The sequence below is a fragment of the Fulmarus glacialis genome, unplaced genomic scaffold, assembly GCF_000690835.1.
Source record: "Fulmarus glacialis isolate BGI_N327 unplaced genomic scaffold, ASM69083v1 scaffold11874, whole genome shotgun sequence".
NCBI lineage: Eukaryota > Metazoa > Chordata > Aves > Procellariiformes > Procellariidae > Fulmarus > Fulmarus glacialis.
In genome coordinates, this window is record NW_009207432.1 from 4,981 (window position 1) to 19,797 (window position 14,817).

Below are 14,817 nucleotides of genomic sequence, written 5' to 3' on the forward strand. Positions count from 1 at the left end.
CCACCCCCGCTTGACACCTCATACACGGTGTTTCCTCTTGGGTGTATTTGATTAATTGGTGCTTGATTTGTGGTCGAGAGACTTCTCTCTAACATTGGTCTGTGCTCGCATTTTCCTTTCGCAATCTGGGTTGTTGGGGTTTTTTTTCGCAAAACACTTTTCTGTTGATCACCCAGTCCAAAATACTCTTTCACCCACCCACCCCACCCCCGCCTGTGTCTCTCCCTCCTTCAGCTGACGAGGACAGCAGAGACATTTAATGTGCCTGCTGAGTGGTACTGTTAGACAGCGAGCAGCACTAAAATGTGAATGTTAATAATTATACGTATAGATTTAGGTGTGCTTACTGTGTATGGGCATTGCGACGGCCCCAGGTCGAGCAGCTGCCGCACACACAGTCCCACATAGGTGGGATTACATGCGCCTATTTGCAGCCATCAGAAGAAAGACTCTGAGTTTATCCATGATGAACAAGATACATATGCACTTTGGAAATTAGGTTACTAAAAAAGATCCTGAGATTCGTCTGCAGCTATTTTAAAGTCAACGGTAGCAGTATTTTCTTCCTTAAAAGTAATGCTGGGCTCTAATAAACTTTCCAGCATAAAGGAATATTGGGAGCTCCGTTTCTTTTTGCACAGCAAGTTTCCTGGGTGCGGAGGAAGAGAAATGGGTAATATATAGTAGGTCACATTTGTGGCAGACAATATTTAATCAGGACGAGAGAAGGATCAACACAGGGAGGGTTCAGTATCAATTTCGCTTTGTTCCCTGCAGTTTGTAGCTCTGAGGATGTACTTTGAAGTAAGAATAAGTTATTTAAACTCCGTAAGTCGTTATTGCAGGCTGATGGCATAGATAGATAAGACAGGTAGGTATTGACTGATTTTTGTGCAGTGGAGCACTCCCCGTGATACATACTTGCTAGACGAGGACTGGAGGGGGTCTACTTCATGAAAGCCTAGCTTAGTGCCTAAAATGCTTTAATTACAATGTAGTGGAAAAAGTATGATGTGGACTTGAAGTCTAAACTTAACTATATCATCCAGACTGTAAGTGTCTGTTGCTTTATGGTCTTTCAGGCCTGCAGAGGGAATTATCTATCTATGCAAAAATATTGCCAAAAATATTAAGGAAATTATATAGGGATTCATACACGGCTATCGATTTATCTCGCGTATCGATCCTGCACAATAGATTACATATACACAGTCTCTTGTTATGTTTGCTATCTGAGCTTACTTGACATTTCTGAAGTAATTTAGTTAAGAGGAAATGAGTTGTTCCCAGTAGAGAGAGCAAACGAGTGGAGTGAAGGTAGCCAGCGTGATAAATGGCTCTTTCATTTGGAGATCTCCAGAGCTCGTTTAAGGCTAATTTTCTGTATTAGCCCCCTTTGAGCTATTAATGCAATAGGCAGGGACCGTGGCCCCTCGTCTCTTAGCTGCCCCATTAGAGCAAGCATTAAGCTACCAAGCCTGAACTCTACTGTGGTGGTGGTGGTGGCGGTGAAATAATGAAAGGTGCTTTTTAAACTCTCTTAATCTAAAGTGGCAGAGGGTGGTTAATACGATTTGAAGGGGGCTGGTCAATGAACAATCAATAAACTAATAATGAGAAGGATGCGGTACATTAACAGTCTAAAAATCCAACGAGACATTAAAAAATCATCGTTAACTCCTAGTTCCATTAAGATTTGGGTGGTGGAAGTGGGAGGGAGGGAGCCAGATAAATCATCAAGATGATAATAATCACCAAGAGCATTAATACCAGATTTAACTCGGCTTTAAGAGCTTACCGGCTGCCCGTTTTGAGGCCTTTCCCTCGATTTCTGCTGAAATGAAGGGAAGGTTTTCCGTGTGTCAGGAGTAAAAGATCGGGTCCCCTCGTCAACTGCTCATCTGAAATTTGCTTGGCACCGAAAGAAGTTGTCCTCTTGCAAAATCTTGCGTGGCCCAAGTTAATTTTTTGTGACTCTGGGGCACAGTCAGTGACCTTAAAATTATCGTGATGTATTTATTTACTTTCAGCTGTTCCTGACGATCGTCTGCACACTCACATCTGATTTAGCACGAAAGGCCATTTTAACCCTAACACCTTAATTCATTGTCTCCTTGCAAACACGCTCTATTGTTCATATTATTTTAAAGAAACATATGAAAGGAGGTGTCTTAACTTTTTTTTTTTTTTAACTCTTAGTAATACAGCATAAGATTCCTCCCCAACCCCTTCGTGAAGTATCCGGATAAATGATTAACTGAAAACCACTCTGGCCTCAGCTTTTCAGGTGATAGATCTGGGAATCGGAGATGTTGCTTCGCTGCCACTCAGTTTCGTGCTTTTTCCTGGATTACCCATTGAACCTTATGATCCACTTTAATTGAATGCAAAACAATTTCGAGGGAATACATTTCACTTTGAAATTTAGTCCCAGCTTTCAGGGGCAAGGGACTGCGGTGGGGGAGAGGGAGGGAGGGAGAGGAGGAGACGAGAGGGACAGGAGGGAAGGGAACATGAACACACACTTTCTGTATTTACTCATTAAAATTAAAATAAGAACCGGGTCTTTTAGTGGCAATGGGTAAGACTTTGTCCCCAGACTTTCTAGGTTTGGCTACAAAGTCGGACCCAATCATCATTAACAACAAAGTCCTGTTATAATGGACAAAGAACTTTTTACTAATTTCAGGCCCAGTAGGCAGATAAAAAGATTTGAAGGCAGCTTGATAGCTGATTAGTAATAAGTTTGTCCATGACGTTTGTTAGTAGTAAATATAGGAAATATTTATTCTGATTAATTGATTGATTGACTGATCGACTATCATATTATTCACCGGGGTTATTGCAACGATATCCGTAGCTTAAAGCCTCGTTACTCAGCTATTTTCAAGGCATAATTCTACCTATTGTTCATTTTCAGTGTTGCTGAAATGCCCTTTTATTTCCATTTCCTCTTGTCCGTGTCCATTTGTGCGCCTTTTCACCCGTTCGTGGAGAGCAACCCAACAGAGAACCACCACCACCACGGGGAAAAAAAAAAAAAACAAACCAACCCAAACCCTAAGACTTAATGTATGCACAGAAAATTGTAAACATGTAAAGAACTGAAAGCTTCACGCTGAGTTTCGCCATGCTCCATTTCCCCACCATTTCCTGCTGTCGTTTTAAAGCGATCTCACTCATCTAGAGATCCCGTTTGCAGGAACAGTATGCTTATAATTACTAACAAATCAAGCGGCTACTGTTGCTCTCCCGGTTTATTGATAAGCTGAAGAGAAATGGAAGGGGGAGAAATGACAAAGAGACTGGAAGTAAGCACAGGAAGAGAAAGAGAGAAAGAAAGAGAGAAAGAAAGGGATAGAAAAGGAGAAAGAACTAGAGAAAAAACAGAGAGAAAGGAGAAAGGGAGAGAAATAAAGAAAGAGAGAAGGCAGAGATTTGGGAATGCTCACATACACACAGAAAATAGAGTTTGGGAGTGAAAGAAAATCGAATAGTTTCTGCTGGGGATAACAAGAACTAAATGGGGTAAAGTTAAAGCAGAAGTGGTGGGGACGCTGCGTATATCCGTGTGTGTTATTCTGTATTATTTCAGCAGTTATGGCAATCCCTAATCAACTGGGAAAGTTGACAACGGCTAAGAATATACTGTGCCTTACAGTTTATTTACATACACGCAGGGATTTGACACATGCAGCTGCACACACGGACGTGTACATCTCTTCACCCACTAAAACCTCCACGTTATATTATCTCTGGTAATGCCTGGGCTATATCTGGAAAGCTAGAGCCATGATAAACATATAGATATGATATAGATAGAGATAATTCATTCCATGGCAAACACTTTTTTGAGGCAGCATTAGGTAATTTACAGAAGATATAGAGTCTAGATAGAATACATCTCTCTGAAGCTATGAAATTGCAATAGATATGCTTACACCGCCTGGTAAGCCTCTAAAATGGGTTTAGAGTTATTAGGCTCCAACTGATGGGTATGTTCATACGGTCCTTTTCGAGGAGGCAGTGGTAGGAACAAAAGCTGAGGAGCTCTCAGCATAGCTGGGAAGGGAGCCAGCCTGCTTCCCAAAAGCAATTTGCAAGGGGGAAAAAAAAAAATACTGAGCACACGTGAAAATCCATATTTCAAAGGTTAACTAATGTAATGAGTGCTCCAAAAGGCCAAAGCGAGTGGGGTGAGGTACATTTAAGCGTTGCACGGGTCCCTCTCTCTTTAGTGAGTTTGGACTAAGATCAGATGGTCGTGGAATTGCTGCCTCTTGTTTAATTTCTCAGTTCACTGGACAGTGACCTGATAAACTGGTCACTAAATATAGCCACTGTAAAGGTGTACTCGAACCACTGAGCCCGTGTGTTTGTCCGAAGAAAAAAATGCCAGTCATGAAAATCTGTCTGGTGGCACTGCTTTAATCTAACTCTTTTTTTTTTTTTTTTTTTTTTTAACTTTTTCTTGACGCTTCACTCGAATGACGTTGCAGAACATCATACATTAAATGAGCGATATATCTATGTATAATGGGAGGAGAGAGAGAGACTTTTTTTTTTTTTTGTCTGCCAGTATTACCTCTGACACCCCAAACGAGTCCCCTCCTATAGAATCAATGGCAAAAATCCTATTAATAGCAACGAAAGCAGGAGCGGGCCTCTAACTCTTTTATAACTGTTTCTGTGCCGTTCTCAAACTATTTGAAACCGCCTTTATGAGCTGCATAAAGTGCCTAACTAAAAATAATAGAGAAATAGGAATCCATTTCACTTTCCGATTCCCTGGAGTAAAGCCACTCAAAATAATTTGTTTATACTGGAGACTATATACAAGGCGTATGAAGCAATATGTATATCTAAAATCGACATGCCTTTTGGTTTTTAGCTGTTATAGAGATTTTATTGTGGGGGTCTGGTCTGGCAGTAGGAAATGATCTGTAATAAAAACAGTGAAACACGGTTGTGTCTATTCCATACACTGAGGTTATAAAATTGGCAATTGCCCAGTAGTTAGCACTTGGTAATATATTAGGATACCCGATCTTATTGTTTAGCAGCTCCAGACGACTTAAATATCCCCTCAACCCTAATGGTTTGATTCTCCAGATATGTTGCAAATAAACAGGGTTTTTATGACTTAACTGACATGTATTATAACTACCTAAATAGCTGGCATATGTGCATAATAGAACCCTATTATTTGCCGAATTGGTTTTGCAATTGATTGAGTGGAAATGGGAGACTGTGAAGTAGTATCTGCTCGACGAGGGTGTGTAATCAATTAGTCTTCTCCTCTGAAACATGCCCGGACTCTACCACCAGCAAACCCCCAATTTCAGCCTATATTTTCTATAAGGAAAGGCGTGTTGCCTCGATTCCGAGAGGAAGCAGCAGTAGCAGCTGTCAGCTCTTATTAACTCCTGCATAAAACATACCTTAAGTACGGTTTGTTATCAATTACTTGCAGAAATGAAACAACTGGGAAAATGCAGCGAGGCTCCCTATAAATTAAAGTGATTGGTTGATTGATTAGAGCACCTGCTGTAAATCATACCAGTTACACACAATTATGAGGGAGCTATTTAAGTTCATTTGTAAACAAAATTCATGTCACGGGGGAATTGCTCTCGTTTTTAGTTTAGCCTTTTTCTGTTGTTTGTTTGTTTCTGAGGGTGTCTGGTTGTTATTATAGGAATTTTGCTTGTTATAATCCCCTCGGTTACTCTTAAAATAACCTCACTAGTTTCTCAGAGAAAAGAAATATTTTGTTTTATCGTGGGCAGAATAAGATGTATATATTTTGTTTAGTTTCGCTTTATTGTTCTGTTTTGATCCCCCCCAACTTCCTTTAAATATGTGTTACAGTAACTAGATCAGCTTTATTTAGGGGCGGGAGAGTTCCTACTACTTCACGGACAGCACAATATGATCAAGGTGGCGAATGCCATGGTTAGACCAGATTTTTTTTTTTTTTCTCTGGTGTTCATTTTTCTGAGGGAAAAGACTCCTTTTATTTCATAAACCAGACTTAATAAAAACACAAAGCAATAACAGAGCTGTCTTCTGGTTGCTGTGTCCTCCAGCCTTGATACTTATTTAAGACAGCAATTCCCTTCGTGTAGTGAATTTATTCCTGGCTCAGCTTAGCAGTAATGGAAACATTAGCAAAAAAAAGTAAATTTTCCTTTTTTTTTCCCCTCCAGAAAGGCGCTGTCCGTTGTACAAAAGGCATCGGGGGGCTCTGGGTGAGACACAGGCTCAAACCCGAAAGTTGCCAGGTGCTTGCCAATATGTATTTTATTTCCCAATGATCAAACCCTGCATAGAGGCTGTACTGCACCACCCTTCTCTCCATCCATCATTCATGGAACAGTTTCCTAGAGGTTGGGGGAGCAGCACCCTTTAGGTTGCTGGAGGTAGCCAGAGATTCAAAATTCCCTTTCATTTTGCTGTTCTGTGCATGTCAGAGAGACTGTGGTTATCCTGTATTCCTTCGTGGCATGATGGTTTCTCTCTCCCCTCTTCCCCTTTTCTTTCTCCAGTTCCGGTTCCTCCAAAATCTGTTACTTCTTTGATGATGAATAAAGATGGCTTCCTGGGTGGAATTTCAGTCAACACCGGAGAGGTGTTTTGCTCTGTACCTGGCCGCTTGTCTTTGCTTAGTTCAACTTCAAAGTATAAAGTAACTGTGGGAGAAGTTCAAAGACGCCTTTCTCCTCCAGAGTGTCTGAATGCATCCCTCCTAGGAGGAGTACTTAGAAGGTAAGAGGCTGGGGCGAGTGCGTGAACATGCCCATGTGTGGGCATCCATGTGTGCACCAGAAATATTTGGTCAACGGTAAAGGTGATTGCAAATATGCATTGTTTTTACTGTCCTAGCATGTGTGTGTAACGTTCAGGATAAAGTGAAAATATGCTGTATTCAGACACTGAGATGAAATGGGGAGACTAGAGAAAGATACGGCCTTGTACATTTTCTATCAAAGCATCTCAAAATGAAGGAACTGAGACAAGAAGTTTTGTCACTCTTGTACATGCCCACACTTCCTATCTTTTCTCCTTCTCCTCATACTTCTCTCTCAGCAAATGGACAAAATAAAATGCCGTGATGGCCATGTTGCCGTTGGATGTTGCAGGATGAACTGCATGTATTTCAGGACCTGATGTATTTCTAGGGATTTCCTAGGTAAATCCATGAAGTTTCTTTATGGCAATTAACATGGTCACACAAGACATTATTGAAATTGGCAGGGGATTAATAGGCAACCTGTAAGGTAGGCAAGTACCCAACTAAAGAAAAGCCATCACAGATAGTTCTGAAAGTCAGAAACTTAGTGCTTCGTCTAGAGAAGGTTGCTAGAGGAATTACTCCCAGTTGGTCTTGAGGCCTTTGCTGTTTAACATTTGTGCAAATCACCACTAACGTCCTGGTGGATTTTGCTGAAGACCTCAAAATAGTTGGCATTATTGATATTGAGGAAAAAGAGGAGCGAGGGATAACCTGGAGGCCTGATTGCCACTCCATCATATCAAGCCAGGGATCGTGCATTTAGGTACCAGCAACAAGAATTTGAGCTCCGAGGTCATCAGCTGGAAAGACTAACAGGAGAAAGGCCTTTATCTTCTTGACAGTGAGTGAAGGACTGTGAATTGTCAGTATGACTTGTCTGTAAGAAAGGTGAGCTAAGGCTCTATCTCCAGTCAGAACAGGGAAGAAGTCCTGGTATGATATGAGGTATCATTTCAAGCCAATGGAAAGCTGAGAGGGGATGTCTTCATTTTCTACATGTGAGGTATATGCCAAACTGGAAGATAAAGCATAACTTCGAGACAGAAACAAATTCAATTAATTTGGCTCTGAATAAGTTTCAGATCATGTTTAAAAGTTGCTAATCTTAGAGAAGGAAATATCTTGCCAACTCCTGTAACAGCAATGGGGAAACGTTGATTCTAAGGTGGTTTAAAATGAAGTTGTTGTTTGGGTTTGGGGTTTTTTTTCCATGCAAAAAAATTCTATGATGATGTCAGGGGCTCCAGCTCTGTGTCTGGAGAGGAGGGGGAAAGTCCTGCTACATGCAGTCAGTCACCCAAAAATACACATGAGAATTAGGGGCTCCTAAAATAGATGCTGTTCCACGTGAATGTCTGTAATCAATGTTCAGCTATGATCCTTGCCAGTGAGAGCAGCAGAGATTTTACTTACAGATGCTAACCTGCCTGCTCGTTCTGTACAACTACAAATGGAGCAGGGAGAACATCTGAGAGATGCACTGTAGAAAATACAATTATCAAGGTAAAGAAACATCATTATTGAACTTCAGTGGATTTCTGGAGATGGCCCAAGCCATAATCATTAGCTGCTGCTGACTTCAGTTCCTATCTTGAATCTAAATTTTAGACAAGCTTTTGGTTCAGAGCAGATGAAATATAGAAAGCTGCTCTCTTGCAATTCTGCCATCTAGCCCTATTTACTTTGATATAAAATACTGGGAAGCCAGTCTGGCTTCTCTGTCGTTTCTGGTTTCCTTTTGCTAAGTGTGACTGCTAATTCTTAAACAAATTTTAAGTAAGAACTAAGAGATATTTGGGATCTTAGGTGCCAAAACTCTCCCTGATTTCACAGGTGGCAAGATTGCATCCCTGGGGGTTTACATATGTATAGGCGCCCGAACAATAGCCCACCTATAGCTCACTCATCTTTTTATTGTCCTTATCAGTAACCTCCGACAGATATTCAAATCTCCCTTCAGGCAACCAATTCCCTCTGTTTAACGCACCCTGCCTTCAGGTGAGCCCTTCCTCTCAGCATCGCCTTTCCGCACAAGAACACGCTCACACACACGCACGAAATGGTTTAATAAATATTTTCTTCCTTTTCTATTTATCCACAGGCACACACATTCCCCCTTCGAGCCTTTCGGGCTCTTTCCTGGAATAACTGAGGATTTAATTCTCCTCCTCCACCTTTCTGCCCATCTCCTCACTCCATCTTAATACGAATTAGTGTCATACAGTAGGAACCCATTTGCTCTCTAGATCAGAACCCTGTCCATTAATTATTGCTATCCGGCATTATTTGATTTCGCTGGATAAAACAGGGAGAAAAGTGGGTTCATCCCCACTCCCACCCCTGGGAGAAATTAAGTAAATCTCGGCAAACCCAAGCAGAAACCAACACACCCGAAGTCCTTAATGTCGAGTGAAAACCCTCCCAGGCTCCACTGACTGCACAGACTAAACGTTTCTTCCAGGAACACTGCGGGGTTAATCACGATGTTAATTTCTTTGCAATTCTAGAGCCAAATCGAAAAACGGGGGGAGATCTTTGCGAGAAAGGCTAGAAAAAATCGGTTTGAATTTACCAGCCGGCAGGCGTAAGGCAGCAAATGTCACTTTACTCACCTCCCTGGTGGAAGGTAAGCCGAGGGTCGCAGCTCCCTTCACACCCCTGCCTGCTCTGAACTCCTGTCTGACATTTTACGAACAAAAAAAAAAAAAAAAAAAAAGAAAAAAAGAAACAACTTTCGGGATCAGGTGGGAAAACCTTGCAGAGGTGAAATTCAGGGCGGGTTGGGATGAACACCGGCACGGTTGAGAATCCCATCCCCAAAAATGAAGTCACTGGCTGGAGGGTCATTCATCCCTCTTTGTGACAAGAATAAGGTTGTGTGTGTATGTGTGTATACATGTGTATGTATACATGTGCGTATATGTGTGTGACTCTGCAGGGCACATTCCTCATTGCTATTCATTTCCAGCCTGCTCTCCGACCCTATGTCTGCTCCATCCTCCCGTTAATTCGCTCCTCCAGAGCTTATTTATGGCCACTACAGGACGCTCAGTGAGGAAAAATAATACAGAATATTTTTTTTTTTTTTTTTTTTTTAAAGAAATCAGAGCAATTGAAGAGTGGCAGAGCGCGATTTACCTTAAGGTGGCTAGAAGTGAACAAAGAGACAAGCTATTCCTGAGGAAGGAGAGAGGGAAGGGGAGACTGAAGTTTCACCTCATTTCAAGTCGTTTTGGTGTTCGGCGTGTTTCTTTGATTTGTTGTTACTGTATTGAAAAGCAAAATCTAGAGCCACTAATATGTTTAGGATATCTGCGTGTTTATGCTAAGAGAAGTTGGACCTTCTCCAAAAAACATAACCGGAATAGTATGGATGCAATTATGAATTATATGTATCTGCATTACACATACACACCGAGAGGCGTATAAATAATCCACTTATCTCTTCTGCATATAAGCATGCATAAACATTTGTGCTAGATATTAACTTTTCAACTCTTTTGATTGAGTTATGTGAGCGATAAGACCTTACCGCATGCAGAGCTGAAGGCAGGCTCGCAAAAAGACGGGGGCTGATAGAAACGAGCTCCTCCTGGTACCCGCATATAGGTAATGCCTAGTGTGCAAAGCACAGAAGAGGTTACGGATATAGGGTCGCGCTATAGGAGACGTGAAGCATTTCGGCTGTGACAACTGCCCTTTAGCAGCGGGGTTAGTGCAGCTTCACCCCCGCTGCGTGTGTGAAACCCAGTGCACCCTGCTCACAGCAAAATCAGCCTCTCCCCAAAGCTGGCTTTAGGTTCAAAAGCTCATGCGGTTATATAGTGATGCTAAAATGTGTCAAGTGTGCAGGAAGCTGTACATTACCCTCCTCTCCCCTGATTTCCTTACAAATCAACAGTTTATCTTGAGAGAGCTCCCTCCTTTTGGAAGAAGCTGCACCTGCTGAGTGGAGATTTGTCTTCTTTTCTGCCACCAGCCAGGTTTTAGCGTTGCTGCTATTCTATCGCCCAGAGCAGAAACGCTCCGGCCAGCCCCGGCCGGGATTACCCGAGCGGTGCCCGGGGGGACCCTGCCCGGCGCGGGGTGACGGCGGCGGGGACTCCCCGGGCTCCGCCGGGTGCCCTCGCTTTCGTTAAGCGGTTTGGTGATTAGCGAGAAGCCTTTGCCCTCGCTTAAGCGGTTTGGTGATTAGCGAGAAGCCTTGGAAAGCAGAAGATGACGTTGGAAAGCAACTCCTGATCGTTAAAAATAATATGGTCCCGGAGTTATTAGACATATCTGTTTTGCGTGTTGGAAATCTTCCCCCTGGTCCCTCAGGCGGTGCTTTAAAGGGTTTAATGCTTTATTCTAGAGGGGCTGAGCTATAATCTGGTGGAATCCCCCTAGAGTCGGAGGGTTTTTTTTTTTCCCCCTCCTTTTTTCCTCCTTTCTTCAGCTACTGTCTTCTTCTTGTGGCATAAAGTACATCAGTAGGAGTTGGATGACACGAACCTCTGGAGGCAAGAAACCTGAAACCAGGCAGGCAGGAAAAGTGACAATTAGAATTAGAGTTAGAATAATTATTATTTTTCACAGGAGAGGTTGCCATTAGTTGCTATCCTTCCACCGGGCAGAGAGGAGTTCCTGTTGCATGATGGTCAGTTAAGAAAGCAGATTAATAATTTCCATCGGACGAAATGCAGTTATCGCCATCATTTTACAGATGTGGCGATAATTGTGATAATGATGCCAGTGCTCTCTGTGGGTGTATAAACAAGTGTGTATATAACGCCCAACAAAGAATTGACATTAATATTAACATTATGTCCACATCTGTAAAATTTTGGACAGTGTTCTGGTGTATTGAAACAGGAATGGTTTCTTTGCTCTAAGGGAAGTTTGGGTCTTTCTGTCTTTCGGGATTTAAGTTTCCCCTCGCTTTTTTTTTGGCCCAGTTCATTTGAAAGTGTGTGTGTGTGTGTGTGTATGTATGCTATGTGTGTGTGTATGTTATACGTGTGTGTAGTTTTCCCACGGTTCTGCACAATCAGCTGCGTGGCTACGTACCACCACAAGTGCGTTGTGGCAAAGACAAATCTCATCAGCTGAAAATCAGTCCCGTAAAGTTACTTCTGTCCCCAAAATAGGGCTTGTGGAGGGAAAACATATAACGTGGAGCCTGTCCCTAAGGGATGTTATAAGGTTTCTAAACACGGCCCGAAAGAGCTGGTCTCTCCCGGAGGGAGCGGTGAGCAGCAGCCCGGTGCCGCACGGTGCCCGGCAGGTCGGAGCCAGCCCAGCCAGGGGCCGGCGGTGCCCGGAGGTGTTAATGCCCCTTCTCGTTCCGTCCAGGTGAGGCCGTTCATTTAGCTCGGGATTTTGGGTACATCTGCGAAACGGAGTTCCCAGCCAAAGCTGTTTCTGAGTACCTGAACAGACAGCACACGGACCCCAGCGACCTCCACTCCAGGAAAAACATGCTGCTTGCTACAAAGTGAGTGCGAAGTTGACTACCCCCCTTTTCTGCCCTCCCCCGAGAAAATCCCCCCCTCCTTAAACCCTTCCTCTGAGCTCGTTTTGAAAGCAGGCGGAGTTTCCAGTCCCCAAATTATGCCGGCCCCGCGGATAGGAAGGATGCTCGGATGGCCCTATGGGCAGGATAGACCCTATAGCTTCTGCGTCCCTCTGCAGTGGGGTTTCTGCCAGCACACGCTGTCCCTATAGAGGATGTAGGCGACTGTCCCCTAGGCACCGAACATCGTTTCCAAGCCACCCCCAGTTAAAAAATCTTTATGGAAAGGGGACCAAAAGTCTGTATTTTGCTTCCACAGCATGTCTGTCTGTCCGTCTTGCTGGTCACACACACCTGTTTGTCTGCTACCAAATTGCAATGTCTCTTCCATACGGTTTATTAAAAAAAAATTAAGAAAAAAAAAGAAAAAAAGGGAAAAAAAAAGGAAAAAAAACAAAAAAAAAACCACCACCATGTACTGCTAATGATCCTCGATTTGGTCCCCCCAACCTGTCTCTCTCCCTTGGGACTTTCTCGGTGGATGTGCTGTATCCGATGATTTACGCTTGGATGTGCCTCCCAGGCTACTAACTGGGTGCTTCATAGTTTGCTCGGGTCCTCGGCGGTGGGTGCTGTGTGTCTCCACACATCTCTGTCTATCTGGCAAAAAAAGGGGGAAAAAAAAAAGAAAGAAAAAGAAAAAAAAAACCAGCCTAAACAGCTCTCATTTATTTCATGCTCTGGGATGTGGCTTGCCTCTGATGACAGTGTAATTTAAAGAAATATATGGAAGGTTGAAAAATCATTTGCTCAAATTTGTCCAGATGTTTTTTAGACGTGATTGGAATTTGATTGCCCTTTTCCGCAGGGTCAGAAGATATTAATGTCCCAGAACTTTAATTGCTCGCAGACCCTGCTTTGCTCTTTGAAGATGTAAAATGTTGGACTCATTACTGTTTGTTCTCCAAATTCAAAGTTTCCTCTCTTGCACTTTCTTAATGGATAATACACATAGAGGTAGACCTTTATCTTTCCGCACCCTCTGAAACCTTTAACCCACTGGGAATTTCAGAGAATTTCAGAGGATGAGAGCTGAACGCCTTTTTTAAGGGTTTCTTTTTTCCTTTCTTTCTTTTTCTTTTTCTTTTTCTTTTTTTTTTTTTTTTAATTCTGGCCCTTTTTTCTCCAGTCCCTGGGTAGGCATCTGTCTCAAAGAAACTATTCCTTTGGGAAGTCCACCAGCCCCCAGGGTTTCTACATTGCCCGAGCACCTGTTGACTTGAAGGCCTTTTGGACCAGAGCAATGCAGAAGAAAGTGGGGGGCGGAATTCATTATAAAAATCAAATCTGATTTTTTCAAAGGCATGGGCAAACAAACAAGAGCCAGATGTCAACTCTGATCTGTTAATTGGGATGCCACCCCCAAAATAAAATAGGAAAAGCTAGCTTTGCTCCTCATGCAATGAATAAGCCAGCATGGAGTCCCAAAGTCCTGATTTTTCTCGACAAGGTGGCCCAGCCTGAGCGGTCTCAGAGGAGGCTCCATTTTAGCCCTTCCCTGCACCATCTCCCTGAGCCACCCAGGAGCTCTCAGTGCAATGTTGTGCTTTCCTCCAGGAACAATATTGGTGGGAGCTGCTTTGAGCCAGGGTCAGGCCTCCAGGAAGACAGGTGGTAGACCCATGACGCATCTTCCTTTCAGCCTGGTTATTTCTAGAGCCACCAAGCAGGGCTGGGTTTTCACAGTGCTTCAGAAGCATCCTTGTGGCCACCGGAGAGATTTCTATCTTCAGCCCTGGTGTTATCCTGCGATTGCAGAAAACCTCTCTCTTGAAGAACATCATCTTGAGCAGGGAGCCGCTGGATCGCCATGGCCCATCCCCAAGCCCTGTTGGGGGAAAGGAAGGTGGCAAAAAGGTCCTATCCTGGGTCTTGGGATCAGCTTTGGCCTGAACCTGCCCCTTCCTTCAACCTTGGTTGTCTTGAAGTGTGGGATGAACCTAACCACCGCTTTTCTCTCTTTCTCTTCCTCTCTTTGCCTTTTTCTCTTCCGTGCAGGCAACTTTGTAAAGAATTTACAGATCTCTTGGCCCAGGACAGGACGCCCATTGGAAACAGCCGGCCCACCCCTATTTTGGAACCGGGCATTCAGAGCTGCTTGACTCACTTCAGCCTCATCACTCACGGCTTTGGGGCCCCCGCTATCTGCGCTGCCCTCACGGCCCTTCAAAACTACCTGACTGAAGCTCTCAAAGGCATGGACAAGATGTTCTTGAACAACAACACTGCTAACAGGCACACATCTGGCGAAGGACCAGGTAGTAAAACTGGAGACAAGGAAGAGAAACACAGAAAATGAGAGAGAGAGAGAGAGAGAGAAAAAAAAAAAGAAAGAAAGAAAGGAAAAGAAAAAAGTTAAAAAAATAAAAGGAGAAAAGAGAGAGATAATCTTTTAAAACAAAACCGTCTTAATTTTAGCTTTAAAAATACCGGATTGGGCTTTGGAAGAATTCTATTAGGTAGGACA

General features: G+C 43.2%; 1 protein-coding gene across 1 annotated transcript in view; it reads left to right on the forward strand.

The window, feature by feature from the left end:
- The window catches only part of TFAP2B (transcription factor AP-2 beta (activating enhancer binding protein 2 beta)), a gene marked incomplete at its 5' end in the record, with an annotated part of 16,363 nt that extends 1,684 nt beyond the window's left edge, over positions 1 to 14,679 (forward strand). The window contains 4 exons of the mRNA XM_009576097.1: positions 6,549 to 6,768; positions 9,304 to 9,422; positions 12,131 to 12,272; positions 14,349 to 14,679. Coding sequence (XP_009574392.1) covers positions 6,549 to 6,768; positions 9,304 to 9,422; positions 12,131 to 12,272; positions 14,349 to 14,649 — 782 coding nt within the window. The remainder of the gene's footprint in view (positions 1 to 6,548; positions 6,769 to 9,303; positions 9,423 to 12,130; positions 12,273 to 14,348) is intronic.
- Positions 14,680 to 14,817: the final 138 nt, after the last annotated feature.